This window comes from Danio aesculapii, chromosome 8, assembly GCF_903798145.1.
Source record: "Danio aesculapii chromosome 8, fDanAes4.1, whole genome shotgun sequence".
In the NCBI taxonomy this organism is placed as follows: Eukaryota; Metazoa; Chordata; class Actinopteri; order Cypriniformes; family Danionidae; genus Danio; species Danio aesculapii.
The window spans coordinates 5230123-5249050 of NC_079442.1; the positions used below are offsets into that span (position 1 = coordinate 5230123).

At 33.7% G+C, this 18928-nt stretch overlaps 1 protein-coding gene across 2 annotated transcripts in view; it reads right to left on the minus strand.

Annotated features, from left to right (window-relative positions):
* Positions 1-18319, minus strand: part of rasef (RAS and EF-hand domain containing) — a 42320-nt gene extending 24001 nt beyond the window's left edge. The window contains exons 1-6 of one of the 2 annotated variants that reach the window (XM_056463059.1): positions 18250-18319; positions 10081-10227; positions 6933-7023; positions 2864-2959; positions 1121-1198; positions 914-1029 (exon numbers count right to left, since the gene is read on the minus strand). In XM_056463059.1, the coding sequence (XP_056319034.1) occupies positions 914-1029; positions 1121-1198; positions 2864-2959; positions 6933-7023; positions 10081-10175 (476 nt within the window). In that variant the 5' untranslated portion in view covers positions 10176-10227; positions 18250-18319. Of the gene's footprint in view, positions 1-913; positions 1030-1120; positions 1199-2863; positions 2960-6932; positions 7024-10080; positions 10228-16249; positions 16647-18249 lie in introns of those variants that run through there. The other variant, XM_056463058.1, reaches the window with a different exon arrangement.
* Between the last annotated feature and the right edge of the window lie 609 nt (positions 18320-18928).

The following is an 18928-nucleotide window of genomic DNA, read 5'->3' on the forward strand; positions in this document are numbered from 1 at the left end:
ACACCATGAATGAATTTATAGTTTGTCTGGCTTTGTTGGAATTCAAGGTAAACAAAAACAAAAGAAATGGTGAGGAGCGCTCTTACATTACACAGAGTAAAAAGTGCAGCTGTTGCCTCTTAAAGGGATAGTTCACCCAAAAATCTTAAATGATCACTGTTTAGTGGTTTATCAGTTTCTTTTTTCTGTTAAACACAAAAGAAGATATTTTGAAAAATGTTGAAAACCTGTAACCATAGCCTTCCCTACTAGGAAAAACGAAATACTATGGAAGTCAATGGTTACAGCTTTTCATTTGTCTTCAAATTACTTTCTTTTGGCTTCAAAGAAAGAAACTCATAAAGGTTTGAAACAAGTAAAGTGTGGGTAAATGATGACAAAATTAAAATATTTTGGTGAACTATCCCTTTCTGTTTTAATACAGTTCAGGTCTGGTTGTTCAAAATGCCTTTCGTTGTTTTAACTTAATGTAGTCAAATATTTGGACTACCAGGCAACCGAAATATTTTACACTGTTATGCTCATTATACTATTGCTAGGCCACTGATGTTCACACACACACACACACACACACACTGAGCTCTGTTTTGTAGTTACTATGTAACAAGGTTCAGACATTCCTGCGCAGCGTGACGTGTAACACCAGGATATCCTGCTCTCATGACGTCACACTGCAAACAGCCACAAAACCTGTTTTTACAGCCACTCACAGCCATCATATGGGAAACGAGAGTCTTTTTCATTGTTGACATTTATCTATCTCTTCTGGAGTGTGAGAGTGAGTCAGAAGAGATCTTTCACGATACATATTTGATGGACTTCTTAAAAATTCCTGGCTTGAAGATCCAAATCCAAAGAGTCTATTACATATTCATCAATAACTAAGTTGACTCGAGCACTGACACACACACACCGTTCACAGTTGATGCTCTGGTCTGTCAGATCGCTCTTCAGAGAGTCCAGCTCGCTTTGCAAGAACGCAACATTAGTGTGGGACTCCAACAGCTCCTGCTTCAGCTTCTGGTTTTGCTAAAATAAAAAGACAAAACAAAATGACACACATTATGTAATTTCGCCAACAATACGCCATTTTTGATTCATATTGGAGCAGGAGCCATACCAGCATGAGCTCGTTGTTCTGCCGTTTGAGTGCCGATGTTTCCTCTTTCAGGCTCACACTCCTGTTCTGGTTCTCCATCTAAAATATAAAACAAACTAATAAACATAATATAGATTTACTAAAATATGCTCTTTTTATAGAAATAAAAATATTCTATAACATTTTCTGAAAATATTTGTTTCTTACACAGTGTTCTTGTGTTATTTTTCTGCATAAATATCCAAACCATAGGTCTCAAACTGGATTCCTGGAAGGCTGCAGCTCTGCACTGTTTTGCTCCAACCCTAATCAAACACAGCCGATCTAACTAATCAAGGTGTTCAAGACTACTAGAGATTAAGCAGGTGTGAGTTGGAGGTGGTTGGAGCTAAACTATGCAGAGCTGCGGCCCTCCAGGAATTGAGTTTGAGACCACTGATCTAAACCTTCTTAAATCACGATAGATGTTCTTCAGACGAATACTGTATCTAAAACTATACAAAAAAAATAAGCTTTTGTTTTCTGTCGGCTGCACATCAATGATGCGAATCTCCTGATCCACCGCATCCCAAAGGTGCTCTATTGGAATGATTTCTGGTGACTCTGGAGGCCATTTGAGTACAGTGAACACATTGTCATGTTCATGAAACCAGTCTGAGATGATTCACTCTTTATGACATGGCCTGTTATCCTGCTGGAAGTAGCCATCAGAAGATGGGTACACTGTGGTCATAAAGAGCTGGACATGGTCAGCAACAATAGTCAGGTAGGCTGTGGCGTTGACATGATGCTCAATTGGTACTAATGGGCCAAAAGTGTGTCAAGAAAATATCCCCCACACCATTACACCACCACCAGCAGCCTGAACCGTTGATACAAGGCAGGATGGATCCATGCTTTCATGTTGCTGACGCCAAATTCTGACCCGAACATCCAAATGTCGCAGCATAAATGGAGACTCATCAGACAAGGCAACGTTTTTCAATCGTCTATTGTCCAATTTTGGTGAGCCTGTGAGAATTGTAGCCTCAGTTTCCTGTTCTTAGCTGACAGGAGTGACACCCGGTGTGGTCCTCTGCTGCTGTAGCCCATCCGCCTCAAGATTGGACATGTTGTGCATTCAGAGATGCTCGTCTGCAGACCTCGGTTGTAACGAGTGGTTATTTGAGTTATAGTTGACTTTCTATCAGCCCGAACCAGTCTGGCCATTCTCCTCTGACCACTGGTATCAACAAGGCATTTGCGTCCATAGAATTGCTGCTCTCTGTGATATTTTCTCTTTTTCGGACCATTCTTTCTGAAATACTCAGACCAGCCCGTCTGGCACCAACAACCATGCCACGTTCAAAGTCACTTAAATCACCTTTCTTCTCCATTCTGATGCTCGATTTGAACTGCAGCAGATCAGCTTGACCATGTCTACATGCCTAAATGCATTGAGATTGGCTGATTATAACTTTGCATCAACGAGCAGTTGAATGGGTGTGCCTAATAAAGTGGCCGATAAGTTTAGTTCACCGATATTTCATATTCCACATTTTATTTTCCTAGATGTTAATGAAACATTAAAGCAGACACTTTATATGCATTTAGTGTGCTTTCTATGCATTTTGCTTTTGTAAATTTAATTTGATGAAGACACCTAAACATCCCAAATGCATCTGAATTGAACAATGTTCAATATGTTCATTATGAGTGATATCACTGAATATTAACTCTCCTTTAAACCTCTTTTTAAAATTTGTACAGGTAGAAGTTAGTCACCATCTGCAGAGTCTGAATCTTCTGCTGGAGTTCACAAATCTGAGAGTCATACTGGTGTTTCATACTGCTCAGAGTCGCCTCGGCCTTTTTAGACTCCTGTAGAACAATAAAAGAGGGAAAAGTTAAGGAAGCCATATGCTAGAGTTCAAAATACTTGAAATACCACTCTAGACACCATCACTTTCCCTTTGGTGTTGAGAAATCTTCCAAACCTTGCCTATGGAGAGACTAACTGCTGTGGTCAGAGGTGATGCTGCTGTGTTTGAAGAGATATGGGCGCCTTTTATGGACAATCTGAGTCTCAATTTACATGAGATTATATTTAAGGGAAGATTTGTATTCAAATAAGCATTTCTTTAATTGAAATATTGCTTAAATCACAAAACATTAAACAGATCGAGATGAGGGGCAAATAGCTTGATCAAGAGTAGATTTAATGTACGCTATTGTATTTACATAATAAATAAATAACACATTTAAAAATAAATAAAACAAAAAAATCTACATTTGACAACAAAACTAACCACTCACAAACTAATAAAGTAAACAAAGAAAAATATGAAAAAGAAAATGTACAAAAATCCAAATGTGTTAATTGCATTAATGCAAATAAGTAAACATTTTTTATATGTGTTGATAGGAAACATTGAAATGAGCGAACTAAGACAAAAATAAACAAACAATCAAATAAAACAGATCAAGACAATTAAAGTAACAAAAGTTTTTGGTCATATTTTATTTTAACATACAGTTATCCTTATTAACAAACCATTAACTAAGATTTTTAGCTTAACAAATTCCTGAGTTTCTGCTTATTGATAGCTAGTAAGTTATACTATTTACTTTACTTAAAAACTGAATAAAGCCATTGCAACTTGGAACTGTTAACTTTATTTAACTTTAATTAACTGTAATGCACATACTGTAGTTCGTTTACTCACAAATTTGAAGGCAACTGGTTAACTCACTATAAGTGAACTCATTTATTTTAAGTCCAGTCAACTAATCGCTTTAAAAGCAACAGGTTTACTCATTTATTTTAAGTAAAGTCAACTAATCGCTTTAAAAGCAACAGGTTTACTCATTTATTTTAAGTAAAGTCAACTAATTGCTTTAAAAGCAACAGGTTTACTCATTTATTTTAAGTAACGTCAGCTAATCGCTTTAAAAGCAACAGGTTTACTAATTTATTTTAAGTAAAGTCAACTAATCGCTTTAAAAGCAACAGGTTTACTCATTTATTATAAGTAAAGTCAACTAATCGCTTTAATAGCAACAGGTTTACTCATTTATTTTAAGTAAAGTCAACTAATCGCTTTTAAAGCAACAGGTTTACTCATTTATTTTAGGTAAAGTCCACTAATCGCTTTAAAAGTAACAGGTTTACTCATTTATTTTAAGTAAAGTCAACTAATCGCTTTAAAAGTAACAGGTTTACTCATTTATTTTAAGTAAACTAATCACTTTTAAAGCAACAGGTTTACTTACCTATTTTAAGTCAAATCAACTAATCGTTTTAAAAGCAACAGGTTTACTCACTTATTTTAATTAAAGTCAACTAATCACTTTAAAAGCAACAGGTTTACTCATTTATTTTAAGTAAAGTCAACTAATAATTTTTTACAGTGTGTTGGGTGGGATTAGGGATGTAGAATAAGATCATATTTTATAAGTACTAATAAACAGTCAATATCTTAATAAAAAGCAGGTAATAAGCTAGTAGTTGGTATATTATGGTATATGGTATAATATGGTATGGTACAACATTTTTTAGAATGCATTAGTAGATGCAAAACAATCGCAATTGACTTTTATTTTGTGGAACTTAAACAGGTGCAGTTAAACAAACAGTCAGTTCATTTTACATTACATAACGTGATAAGTCGAGGAACACAGGACTAAGATAAAGCACAGGGCGAGGAACAAGAACACATGCGATACTGCTGAAAACTGACTGCACTATAATGTGACGTCATGGATAAATGAAGCCTTGAACGAGATCCAAAACCCTCACATGATCTGACTGGAACACCTGTGCCAATTCATTTACAGTATCATAACTCACAATAAACATGGTGCTGTATCCATGTAAATGCTACAAATATGACACTTAACAAGTGATGCTGTCATTTAACATTTTAATATTTGATAGCAACTATGATGAAAATACTATTTATGGACTTTTAATGCATGTAAAAAGCCATTAAAATATTTTAACAATATTTCATGTCAGTCCTTTTGGGTTTAGCAATCACTATTCATACGTATGTCATCACACTGATGTGCACATAATTTTGAGAAGATATATTTGATATTAAAATATTGGGTAATATTTTAAAAGGAGATTACATTATTTAATGTTAGTTAATGTAAATACTAGCATGAACAAACAATGACTGGTACAGTGTTTGCGGTATTTGTTACTGTATTTGTTGCTTTACACATCTTTGTTAACTTTAGATCCTTAAAATAAAGTTGTTTGCTGTTAATTCTTAAAAGGTACATTAACTAAAGTTAAACAGCACACTTTTAGATTTTAATAATGCATCAGTAATAATTGTAAATTAGTATATAATAAATACTAATATACATTAACCAATATTAACTAATGTAACTCTATTGTATATAGTAACCAAACTCTTCAAATACACTGGAAAAATAAAAAAATAAATTTAATAAAGTGGAACTTTAGTGTAAGTGTGACCAAACTGGGTGTTAGATCAATAATCTAATAATCTAAAAAAAAAAAAAAAAATAGAATGAATAAATTATCAATTAATAATTAATAAAAATAGTAAAACAATTAAAAAATAAAATTGAATTAATTAATAAAATAAAAATATATCAAATAATAATAATAATAATAATAATAATAATAATAATAATAATAATAACTATATATAAATAAATAAATAAATAAAATAATTAAATTAAATTAATTTAAATTAAAAAATAGAATTAATTAATGAATTAATTAATATTTAATAAAAACATTAAAATAAAAAAAAATTAAAAAAATGGAAAATAAAATAGAATTATTTAATTAATAACAAAAAAAAAGGTTCTTCAGAAAACGAAGATAAGATAGTAGTTTTAGCCGGGCTACTTATAGTGAGTTTGGATTAATCTGATTGGCTAACTAATGATTATAGACAAGAGACCAGCTGCGATCAATCATATCACGTGCTCCTCTCACAATTAGTTTGTGAAACTTCACTAAGATTTAACTTATTTTAACTCAACGGTTGGATTTCTCCATATTTCACACAACATTACAACAATCCAGCATTTTTTAGAGTACACATAATATAATTAATTCACAATAATAAGCAGAATATTGTTACAAAACAAATTTAGATTTATTTATCATTAAAAATATACTCCTGGTCTACAAAAATGTTGAATACTGCTAGCCATACAGTACTACTTGAAACATACAGTTGAAGTCAAAATGATTCGCCCTTCTGTGAAGTTTTCAAATATTTCCAAAATGATGTTTAACAGAGCCAGGAAATTTTCACAGTATGTCTGATCATATTTTTTCTTCTGGAGAAAGTCTGATTTGTTTTATTTCGGCTAAAATAAAAGCAGTTTTTATTTTTTTTAAACCATTTTAAGGTCAATATTATTAGCCCCCTTAAGCATGATTTGTTTTCAGTTATCTACAGAACAAACCATCATTATACAATGACTTGCCTAATTACCCTAACTTGCCTAATTAACCTAGTTAAGCCTTTAACTGTCACTTTAAGCTGAATACCAGTATCTTGAAAAATATCTAGTCAAATATTATGTACTGTCATCATGGCAAAGATAAAATAAATCAGTTATTAGAAATGAGTTATTAAAACTATTATGTTTAGAAATGTGTCGAAAAAAAATCATTGAAATTGGGGGAAAAATATACAGAGCGCTAATAATTCTGACTTCAACTGTACATACACACAGAATGTGTAGGCAAAACACATTAAATGCCAATGCATACGGTGAATATTTGCTTGTTGGCTAATAATTTGGACTTTAACTGTACATCACACCTCATGTCAGATCTGTGTGCTAGTCTGCTCACCTGCAGACGTGTGTTTCTCTCTGCGGTGTGGATTCGGTGATCCATCTCTTCCTCCATCTCACTCAGCTGTATAGACATCTGATCCTGAGCTCTGAACAAACAGCACATCAGTCATCATCACACATGGACAGGACTTTGCATAAAATCGTTCAGTCAAACGTACTATCTTCCTATAGAACAATGTTTTTAAACAATGCTGATACCAAACAGCTTGTTGATATAACTGTATAACTATTGCTTGTTGATATAACTTGCTGATAAGTTTCCCAGACAAAAGAATGTCATTCAGATTCAAGGAAAACTCCACTTGTTTGTGAAAATAGTGTCATTTAAGAATTGAACAGTTGACTTTTACCATTTTTGATTCCATTTGTCAAGAAAACAGTTTCTATGTGTTTCTCTATAAGAAACAGGCCTGTACGGGATACATTTGAGGTGCTCATTAAAAATAAAGTTATTAAAGAAGTCAATGAATTTAAGTATCTTGGCATAACTCTAGACATTCGTTTAAAAGTTGATAGCCATGTTAAAAATTTTAAGGAAGAAAGTTAAGCCAAGTCTAAACTTATTTCGTTTTATTAGAAGGTTTTTAACCAGAGATGTATAGTAACTAAGTAGAACTACTTCACTGCTGTACTTAAGTACTAAAAGGCTGTATCTGTACTCTACTGGAGTTTTGTTTTGTTCTCCTACTTCCACTTTTACATCAGTACATATTTTCGAGAAGTTTAATACTTTTACTCTGATAGATTTTTTATGTGCTGTATAGTTACTCGTTACAATTATAAAAATGTTACGAATCATTCCAAACCCACATTACCACTGCCAGAGCAGCAGATGGCGCTGTCACAGGTTTGAATAAGCTGGCTTGTCATCATTCAGACGATCAAAGAAGACAGCGCTGCCTGCATGCATTGAAAACCATGGAAAACCAACACACCTCACGGCATTTCGTAACTTTTTTTTTAGTGGCTAATTCGTACGAATTCGTACGATCTAATTCGTACAATTTACTCATCCTCCAATGACGGTTGGGTTTAGGGGCAGGGTTAGGTGCCACGCCTCCTTTTTAAAATCGTACCATTTCGTATGACTAAACTCGTACGAATTCGTACGAATTAGCCACTAAACTGTCAAAACGTAAAATACTTACGTTTTCTCATGAGATCAGGCTGGGAAAACCCAAAAATTCCACCTTCAACTCCTTCACTTTCAACTGTTTGTGGTGATGAGGAAAAAGACCACCTGAGGCCCTATTTAGAGTCCATGTTTGCATTTGTCGGAGTGAAAGACAGTTCATATAGAATGAAGTGCATACTCTGCCTCCCGAAAGATTGCGAAATAATGGCCTTAAAAAATTCACCAATTGAATTTGAAGAAACATATCAAGATAAGTTAAAAACAATATAATACACAAAACACAGCTGTTTGAGCTATCCGTAAGTGCTACCGTTAGATAAGTTAACGGTTCATAACATGCTGTGATGTTCACTTAACATTAACTAGCTGGCTATCACAAAGGCTGTGTCACACTCAATGGTGCTTTTGGCCCATCATATATATATATATATATATATAGTTATTTTCGTTTTTTTCGTCCTGCTTAATTACGTGCCTCAAAAAAGATAGATTGATAGATTGAAAATAAACAAAACAATATGATGTCTTTGCTTTTTTTAATAACTACATAACTACATTACACAATACCTATACTTTTACTTTCAGTACTTGAGTAGTACGTTTTAGAATAAACTACACTGAAACAAATTATTCAAGGTTGATTCCTTGGATTTACAACATTGAACATTGCTCAATTTAATTTGTTTGTTTAAATTCAACACAAATAAATTGTTTGCAAGTTTTGCATGCAACACTTTTTTCACTTAAGTACAAAAAATGTTGAATACTTTAGTATTTCCACTTAAGTATGGTGCTTAAAGAGCAATTCAACTTCTACTCAAGTCACTTTTTTCATAGAGCACTTATACTTCTACTTAAGTCTGCAAACGTCTGCAAAGTGGCAGGCAGTGAAAATGGGGTCACGCAGAATTATTAAAATCACGTTTGATGAACAGACCTGCACACATCGACAGCTGCTCTAATAAATTGTCTGTGTCAACTCACTTTTATAACATTTATTCTACACAATAACCACATACAAAAAATCTACTCAAATAAATTGCATTAGTTATATTCAAAATATACTGTTATATAAAACTGATCTATTTTAAGTAAAGAAGAAGCAAATTGATATTTTTTGGTATAAAACAAATATAATTAACTAGATTGCAATTATTTAAAGTATATAAAACCAACTTTGTGAGTGTAGCACTTTTTACAGTGTAGCACTTTATCCATCTCTGTTTTTAACATATCAAACTGCAAAATTATACATGCACACTATGATATTCTCTCACTTAACATATTGCATTACATCATGGTCACAAGCCTTTTTAACTACATTAAAGCCTATCGACTCAATATATAAACAAGCAGTTAAAATGATGGACTTAAAGCCTATGCGATGGCATCATTGCGAAGTTTGATGTAAACATAAGCTTTTAAGTTTTGATAGTTTTATTAAATTTAATTATCTTAAATTGGTTTTGAGAGGGGAAAATGAGAGGGGAAAATTACCCTATTTTCAACAAAGCTGGAGTGTTCCTTTAAGAATGACAGGTGGGTAAACAAAGTCATTTTTTGATATACAGATATACAGCAACACACAAATATCTTTACAGATGAAAAAAATGAAGGATTTAAAGGATTAAAATGTTACAAAAATGATTATTTTCTATTTAAAAACCACTGTCTTCATGCCTTCTTCATCTAAGGGGGCTTTTTTAGTTTATTTATGACAATTTGGCATTATTCATTCATTCATTCATTCATTTTCTTTTCGGCTTAGTCCCTTTATTAATCTGCGATTCCCACAGTGGAATGAGCCGACAACTTATCCAGCATATGCTTTATGCAGCGGATGCCCTTATAGCTGCAACCCATCACTGGGAAACATCCAGTAATGCCAGTAAAGTTTGTACATCACTACATCTATGGGAAGTCCATATAAAGATAGCTGTACAAGCATGTGTGTGTGTGTGTGTGTGTGTGCGCGTGTGTGTGTGTGTGTGTGTGTGTGTGTGTGTACCTCTTGACAGCCAGTGCCAGATGTTCCATTTCTGTGTTCAGTATCCGGATCTCCTTGATGAAACTGACAAGAACCCTTTCGTACTGAGGGACCATTCTGGGCTCCGTCAAACTGATGTTCTGGTACAGAGTTGCTACCTGGTCAATCCTACACACACAAAAAACAAGACCAAGCTATTAATGCACAGTGTTGTGAACTTGGGGTTTGGGCTATATTGCAAGTCCCAAATTTAAAGACTCGATTTGACACAATCAAAGACTCTGGACTCAAATTTGTCAATGATCTGGGACTTAATTTGGACTCGATGCTTCTCAATAGAAACGTCTTTATTCCTTATAAAGCTAAAGAACATCAGAGTTGTGATCGATCTATCTCAATGTCTGATCATACTGGTGTTATTAAGGCCAGGACACACCAAGCAAGTTGTCTGCCATTGGTTAGTGTTGGGTCTTCTGTCAGTTGTTGCTAGAAGGAATACTGCTGGAGCTTGAAGTTAATGAGAATTATTTAAATTATTTATTAAATTGTCTATTAATTGTATTTAATTAACGTCTACCACCACCTCAACCCTAAAACCAACCATCACAGTAATGTAAAAACAGTAATTATACCAAGCATTATTCATATTATTTATTAAATTACCTATTAAATTGTATTTTATTAAGGGCTACCCCTAGCTCAAACCTTAACCCAACTATCAGTAATGTAAAAACAGTAATTATACCAAGTATTATTTGTATTATTTATTAAAACACCCATTACATTGTAGTTACTAAGGCTTAGCCCAAACTTAAACCCAACTATCACAGAAATGTAAAAACAGTAATTATACAGAGCATTATTCATATTATTTATTAAATTACCGATTAAATTGTATTTTATTAAGGCCTACCCCTAGCCCAAACCTAAACCCTACTATCAGTAATGTAAAAACTGTAATTATACCAAGTGTTATTCATATTATTTATTAAATTACCCATTAAATTGTATTTTACAAAGGCCTACCCCTAGCCCAAACCTAAACCCTACTATCAGTAATGTAAAAACTGTAATTATACCAAGTGTTATTCATATTATTTATTAAATTACCCATTAAATTGTATTTTACAAAGGCCTACCCCTAGCCCAGGGCTTAATTTGTGCCAGAACACGCCAGATCCGTAACCTCTGAAATCAGATCCGGCACCTCATTTTACCGATCCACCTCCTCACCCGCCCTCCTCCCCCATCCGCTGTTCTCTTTCACTTTGTTCCGCGACTCCTCAATCCTTTTCACTTTCATCCGCGACAACCAACCCCTGCCCCGGCTTTTTACTTATGTCCGCGACACCCCTCCGTTATCCAGCACCTTGCTACCCCCCCCCCCTTCCTTGGGTAATATGCTGGATTCGTTACCCCGATCTGTTCCGGGACCTTGCGATTTTACAAATTAAGCAGTGCCCTAGCCCAAACCTAAACCCAACTATCACAGTAATGTAAAAACAGTAATTATACAGAGTATTATTCATATTATATGATAAATGACCTATTAAATTGTATTTTACTAAGGCCTACCCCTAGCCCAAACCTAAACCCAACTATCACAGTAATGTAAAAACAGCAATTATACACAGTATTATTCATATTATTTAATAAACTACCTATTCAATTGTATTTTACTAAGGCCTACCCCAGGCCCAAACCTAAACCCAACTATCACAGTAATGTAAAAACAGCAATTATACAGGGTATTATTCATATTATTTAATAAATGACCTATTAAATTGTATTTTACTAAGGCCTACCCCAAGCCTAAATCTAAACCCAACTATCACAGTAATGTAAAAATATTAATTATCAGTGTACAGTGTCACAAAAATAATGCTATATTAACTTGAGTATCCACAGCTGTATCCTGTTTAGAATTTACCCCATTGGTCAGCTTCGATTCTAGTCAGCTTAATGTCAGATTGAGTTGGCCTGATTCCGCAGGCTGAAGAGAGTGCTGGAGTGATTGGTTATTTAGCGACGAATCAGAGCGCAAGAACAAAAACTGAAGTGCCTTCACCAAGTAAACAATCTTGTTTATTCATTTAGATGTCACTGAAACTGAATCCCTTTTATTGTTCAGTAAGTGATTTAAAGATATAGTTCACCCATTTTCTCACCATTTACATTCAAGTGGGTCTAAATGTTTATTGATTTCTTTCTTCTGTGGAACACAAAACAAGGTATTCTGATGAATGAACCTGCAGCTATTGACTTCACAGAAGGAACAAACAGGCAAGGGCTGCTGCTTCCCAACATTCTTCAAAATATCTTTCTTTGTGTTCAACAGAAGAAAGAAACTCATGAATGTTTGGAGGGTGAGTAAATGATTTTGGCGATTTAAGCACATGTCGCTTTAAGCACATAAATGTTTATTCAAATAACATCAGTACATATCACATATTCCCACACTCTAAAAAAATACTGGGTTGGAAAGGGCTAATAATTTTGACTTTAACTGTACTGTATATGTAAAATGTTTCCTAGTTCATACTTTTCAAGGTTCAAGCTAAACAGCGTTCAGCTTTATGACAATCATGTGTTTTTCAGTCCTAACACAATCTAATACATCGCTAACATGACCCTAAAAAGCTGGTGCCAGGTTGTTAGTATATCTGCATGGGTTTGAGCCTCATGACTTTTTAAAGTAACACTTGTGGCATCAGAAGTTATGAGCGAAAGAAGAGAAGTATTGATAGTCCACGGCTAATCGATGTTCTGTCGACATTAGCATGGCGTGACGGAGAACTGTCTCATGTCAAGCTTCAGGCGAGATCAACTCCACCGTCCTGTCATAAGATACAGCGAACTGCACTTTTAAAAATGACGACTCACATCAACCAAACCGAAGCTAAAACCTCATGACTTGAAGACTGCAAGTTATACAACTAAAGAGACTGGAGGTCTGGGACGAACAAAATGTTTTAATGAGCAACATCTGAGGGAATAATTTCACTTTTTTTTAAAGCTGTGCACATATGGGTACAGTATACCTTATGGTAAAAGTGCGGCAGTGTACATTATCAGGTATTTGCTAAGGCTGATAATCATAACTAGGTCAGATATTTTTAGTTATCGAGATATCACTTTCATTTTGATATTTGGTACTGTAGTATTTTGACATTTCATTTTGACTTCTATCTATCTGTCTATCAATCAATCAATCAATGTGTGTGTGTGTGTGTGTGTGTGTGTGTGTGTGCGTGTGTGTGTGTGTGTGTGTTTGTGTAAGTATGTATGTATGTATGTATGTATGTATGTATGTATGTATGTATGTATGTATCTATCTATCTATCTATCTATCTATCTATCTATCTATCTATCTATCTATCTATCTATCTATCTTTAAATAAATCAACCTATCTATCTATCTATCTATCTATCTATCTATCTATCTATCTATCTATCTATCTATCTATCTATCTATCTATCTATCTATCTATCTATCTATCTATCTATCTATCTATCTATCTTTAAATAAATCAACCTATCTATCTATCTATCTATCAACCTATCTATCTATCTATCTATCTATCTATCTATCTATCTATCTATCTATCTATCTATCTATCTATCTATCTATCTATCTATCTATCTATCTATCTATCTATCTATCTATCTATCTATAAAACAATCATCCTATCTATCTATCTATCTATCTATCTATCTATCTATCTATCTATCTATCTATCTATCTATCTATCTATCTATCTATCTATCTATCTATCTATCTATCTATCTATCTATCTTTAAATCAATCAACCTATCTATCTATCTATCTATCTATCTATCTATCTATCTATCTATCTATCTATCTATCTATCTATCTATCTATCTATCTATCTATCTATCTATCTATCTATCTATCTATCTTTAAATCAATCAACCTATCTATCTATCTATCTATCTATCTATCTATCTATCTATCTATCTATCTATCTATCTATCTATCTATCTATCTATCTATCTATCTATCTATCTATCTATCTATCTATCTATCTATCTATCTATCTATCTATCTATCTATCTATAAATCTGTCTGTCTGTCTAGTAGGATGGCATAAACTTTTATATATCTTAATAATTACCAGTCAGACTATTTTCCATTTTCCAACATGTTATGCTGACAATGAATGACAACGGCACATTATTTTACCCATATTTTAGTTTGAAACATTAAAGTAGAAGCCTTAGTTAAATGTTCAATTGTACATAAAAACAACTTTGTAAATGTAATTTGATTACATACAATTGTCATTTAAATATATAGACTTACATTAATAATAAACAGTAATTATGAATAATATTTGCCTTATTCTTTGTTTGTGTCGTGTTAGAAAAAATCTTATAAGCAAATCCATTATTTTTAACAATAAATCTAAAATTGAATAGAAATTCCAGTGAGAAATTCTAATCAAGTCAAAATTTCTCATTATTTTTTATGAGATTAATGACTAAACAGCAATAAGCAATAATGTACACATAGAGGCATAGGCTATGTCTTTTTTAAACCCTCTTTTGTATCATTACAGTTAAACTGATGTCCTAATTAAAGTAAAACAAAAATAACCTAAAGTAGCTGTGTTAAATTAAAGGGCTATAGTTCACCCAAAAATTTAAATTTAGTCCTAATTTACTCACCCTTTTACTTGTTTCGAACCTAAATGAGTTTCTTTCTGTTGCTAAAAATGAAAAATGTTGGAAGCCTGTAACACATTGACTTCCATACTTTCTTTTGTTATTGTTCTTGACAGTTATTCGGCTGTCTTCAAATCCTTTGGTAACACTTTATTTTGATGGTCCATTTGAGTATTAGTAGACTGTCTGCTTAATATCTGCTGATACTGCTCCATCAACAGACATTTAACTGACTATAAGAAACTTTGCAAGTTCATATCAACTTACACTAGCCCTAAACCCAACTCTAACCCCAACCTAACAGTCTACTTATAATCCAATGAGAATTAGTTGGCATGTAGATGCAATGTAACGTAAATTCAACAAACGGCCCATCAAAATAAAGTGTGACCAAAACTTTTTGTGTTAAACAAAGGAAGAAAATTATAAAAGTTTGTTTTCACTTGAGGAAACATAAAAAATATCTTTACATTTTTAGATGAACTAACACTTTGCATATTAAAATCAATAAAGGATACATTTAAATAATTGAAGTTTTGTGCAAACTTAGTTGATTTAATTTGGTTCACTGTAAAAAACAATCTTGCTGACTTAATTTTTTTAGTTGAATCAAATAATTTTCTAATCATCTCAACTTATATTAGTCAAACTGACTAACAATATTAAGTTAAACTTTTTATAACTTAAAATATGTGGTTGAAACCTGATTATCTTAATAAAATAGATTAAATCAACATGTTGTCTTGACTGTTTGTCATTATTTTATGTTTTGTCATGACTGGGCTAATTTGACATTTATAATTTAATATACTATTTATTTAATTATATATATAAATTTCATGTGAAAGTGAATGACGTTTTTTTTTTACTTTTTTATTACCCAAACAAAACATACCAAGTTCAATACTACTAAAAATAACATCTTATGGTTTATCTTCACATTTATGTGAAATTTTTTCCTTGCTCGTGTGTAAAGGATTAAGCTAAACAGAGTTCTGCTTAATGATAGTCATGTGTTTTAACTTCAGTCAAAACTCAAACTAATGAATCAGGAAAAAAAATCTTGCAAAAAAGGTTGAAACCTAATTAACGTATTTTACGTATTTTATACGTATTTTAACGTATGGATTTGCCACTTTCCATTAGATAGGCACCACCTCTGTCCGTTTTTAAACCTAAAAACTTAACTGTTTGAAAAAGCTTAACACTTAAATTTTATTTTATCTTTTACTGGCTTTGAGCTGGTAAATGTTTTCATTTGCTTTTTTTTTTTTTTTTTTTTTTTACTTGTTTTTGTCTTTGACTTACTCTTGTTTGTGGTTTTTAGTATTTCTGAAACACATTTGTAAGATTGGTTTGTTTTTAACTGTGCTTTAAAATAAACTGCCGCCATCATATGCTAAATCAACATAAAAAATGTTGTCTTGATATTTTATCATTACATTTTTTACAGTGTTAACTGTGCTAAGTTGACAGTCATACAAAGCGCAGCCAGGTGTTTTACCTGGGGATGAATTTGAGCTGATCCCCCAGGCGCGATTTAAAGTCTTCCCAGGCGGCAGAGAACGTTTCCCCCGCCGGCTCTCCGCTCATCTCCGGCTCCTTCAGCAGGTGCGACTCCTGAAAGCCCTCCATGAACTCTTCCAAGTTTATCGCCCCGTCCTCGTCGGTGTCAAGTCTGGAGAAAAGCGAATCGATCTCGCTGGACTGGACGTGAAGCTCCGAGCATATTTTCTCAAACTCCCATTTCTCGATTCGTCCTGAATGATCCACATCACAGGCGTGAAAGAGCTCGCGGAGTCTCTCCATCTGCGCCTCAGAGCCCATGACTGTCCCACAGACGACTTGTTTAGCAAATATTGTGTGCCTTCTTGTTTCAAACAGTGTTGACCTTGTGTTATCGTGCCTGTGCACTTTGCAGAATGAGTGAAATAAACGCCCCTTACACAAACTACACTGAGTAAACAAACTGTTTGAAAAGAGCTCGCGCAGGAGGTATTTACGAAATGCTTCATTATACAATATATTCCTATCCTATTATGAAACAGTGAATTCTATCAGTAAATCAAACTATTCTAAAGTAGAAGTAGTAATTCTAGAATTGCGGGTACATTTTGCGTCCCAAATAATTATTGTTTTCAAAATATGGATACTTTGATGAAACAGTTGTGAATAATTCGCCTGCACAAAGTATGTGAAGTTAGGTCAAATTTGTGTATAAATATATATATATATATATATATATATATATATATATATATATATATATATATATATATATATTATAAATTACCAATATCACACAAGTAGCAGTGTCATGTGGCTGTATACATCTGCTACGAGTGTGATATTACGTTTATACAACAGTTCGAGGGCATCATCGTGTAAAAAAAAAGAAAAGAAAATCAAACACGGAGAGTCTCAAAACCCTTTTGTAAGTAGAACTACTTTCTTCCGCCATTCATCTGCAGTTGACATCAAAACAGCAGAAGCCATTACTAATAGACAAATTACCAATTTGTAAACATTCAGGATGCGCGCGCAGCAAGGTTGCAGAAAAAACATGGAGCGCTAGCATTTATATTGATTATATATTATACATATTGACATAATGCTTTCAGCGTATTATAACAGTTGTCACCCAGTGATAAGCACAGTTATTTGGCAAAATTAACATTCAAGTGAGCGGCATTCGTCAGACAGGTCCGTTTGCGATATCACCCTCCCAAAGGACATTGGATAAACCGAGGTTTTGCCTATAAAGACAAGGAAAGAAGACGGAGCTATACAAGGCCTGGGTAATCATCAACAAGCAAAACAACTCCATTCTGACGGTGAACTGCACCTTTACGGCAGGGTATGTGAATGTGCATGTTTATATTTCATTCTAAGCATTCAGTGTCCGCAATTTAATTCACCATACTTAACTGTTTTTGCAGAAATTTGCTGCAATCAAAAAACGAGTTATGTGTATGATTCAGCACAGTGTGAACTTACCTGGTATGAAAGGAGAACTGCAGATTCGAGCATTTTCAATTAGGTCCTCATTCCATTCAGCTCCCTTTTAGCCAAAAACGTCTGCGGTTGGCATTAAAAGCGGTGTGGTGTACGGTAAAAGTGAAGTTTTCTATTTTTGGACTTTTAGAATTTAGCATCCTACCACACAACACGACATGTTTGCTATTGCAACCAGTCTTTTTTTGCAACCCGGGGACCCGTGTGACATCATGTGTGACGTAGGTTGGTAATTCCTCTATTCACCAATGTCATTTTAGTGCTAAAGTAAATATTTGAATGATTCTCTAGCATAATGTCTAAAGTGATGACAGAACAGGTTCTCACATTTTAAGATTATAAGGCTGAACGGCATGAAATGCCATCTCAGTCTACAGAGATTTCCCAGTATTTCTCTGTTACAATCAGGAGATCACAATATTACTATGGTATAAATACAGCACTATAAACATACACAAGAGAGAGAGATCAACTTAGAAAGTCATTTACCTGTTTAATAACGATTTGATCAGCTGAAATTACGCTGTTTTCTCTTAGGGCTTATTATGCTGTCCCTGCCGCCATCTTGTGGATGAACATCGTCAACCATATTCGCTCAAAGACAGGCTAATGGCCGTCGTCGCGCTGTGTCTCTGAAATTCTAAATATTTAAAAAAAAGAATTAAGGCACAATCCTTATAAACAAACTGCATAGAAAAAAAACTCAAAAAAAAAAAAAAAACTAAAAAAGCCTCAAAAGTAAATTATGTTGCCCAACAGCTGCAATACTTGTCCAACTGTATAATACACAAAGCTGTAGGGTGAAGAGGCGGTACGAGTGCTGTTAATCAAAGAAAAAAATGCTAAGTTGATGTAACTCAAATTTGGCTAAAATATGGTCAAACTCAACTGTTACAGTAGGTTAAATTTGTACAAAAAATTACATTAAAAAGCAGAATATTTGGGTTTGTCCAAGTTTTACCTAAAGTTGGGTTAAAACAACCCATTATGTGTTAGTGTGAGAATATATGTCCTATGATGAGGAAGTTCAACCTCCCAAAGAAGCTGCTAAAACAGTTCTACACCTCCATCATTGAATCAGTCATCTGCACATCAATAACTGTCTGGTTCAGCTCAGCTACTAAATACGATCTCCAAAGACTACGTTCGGACTGCTGAGCGAATCACT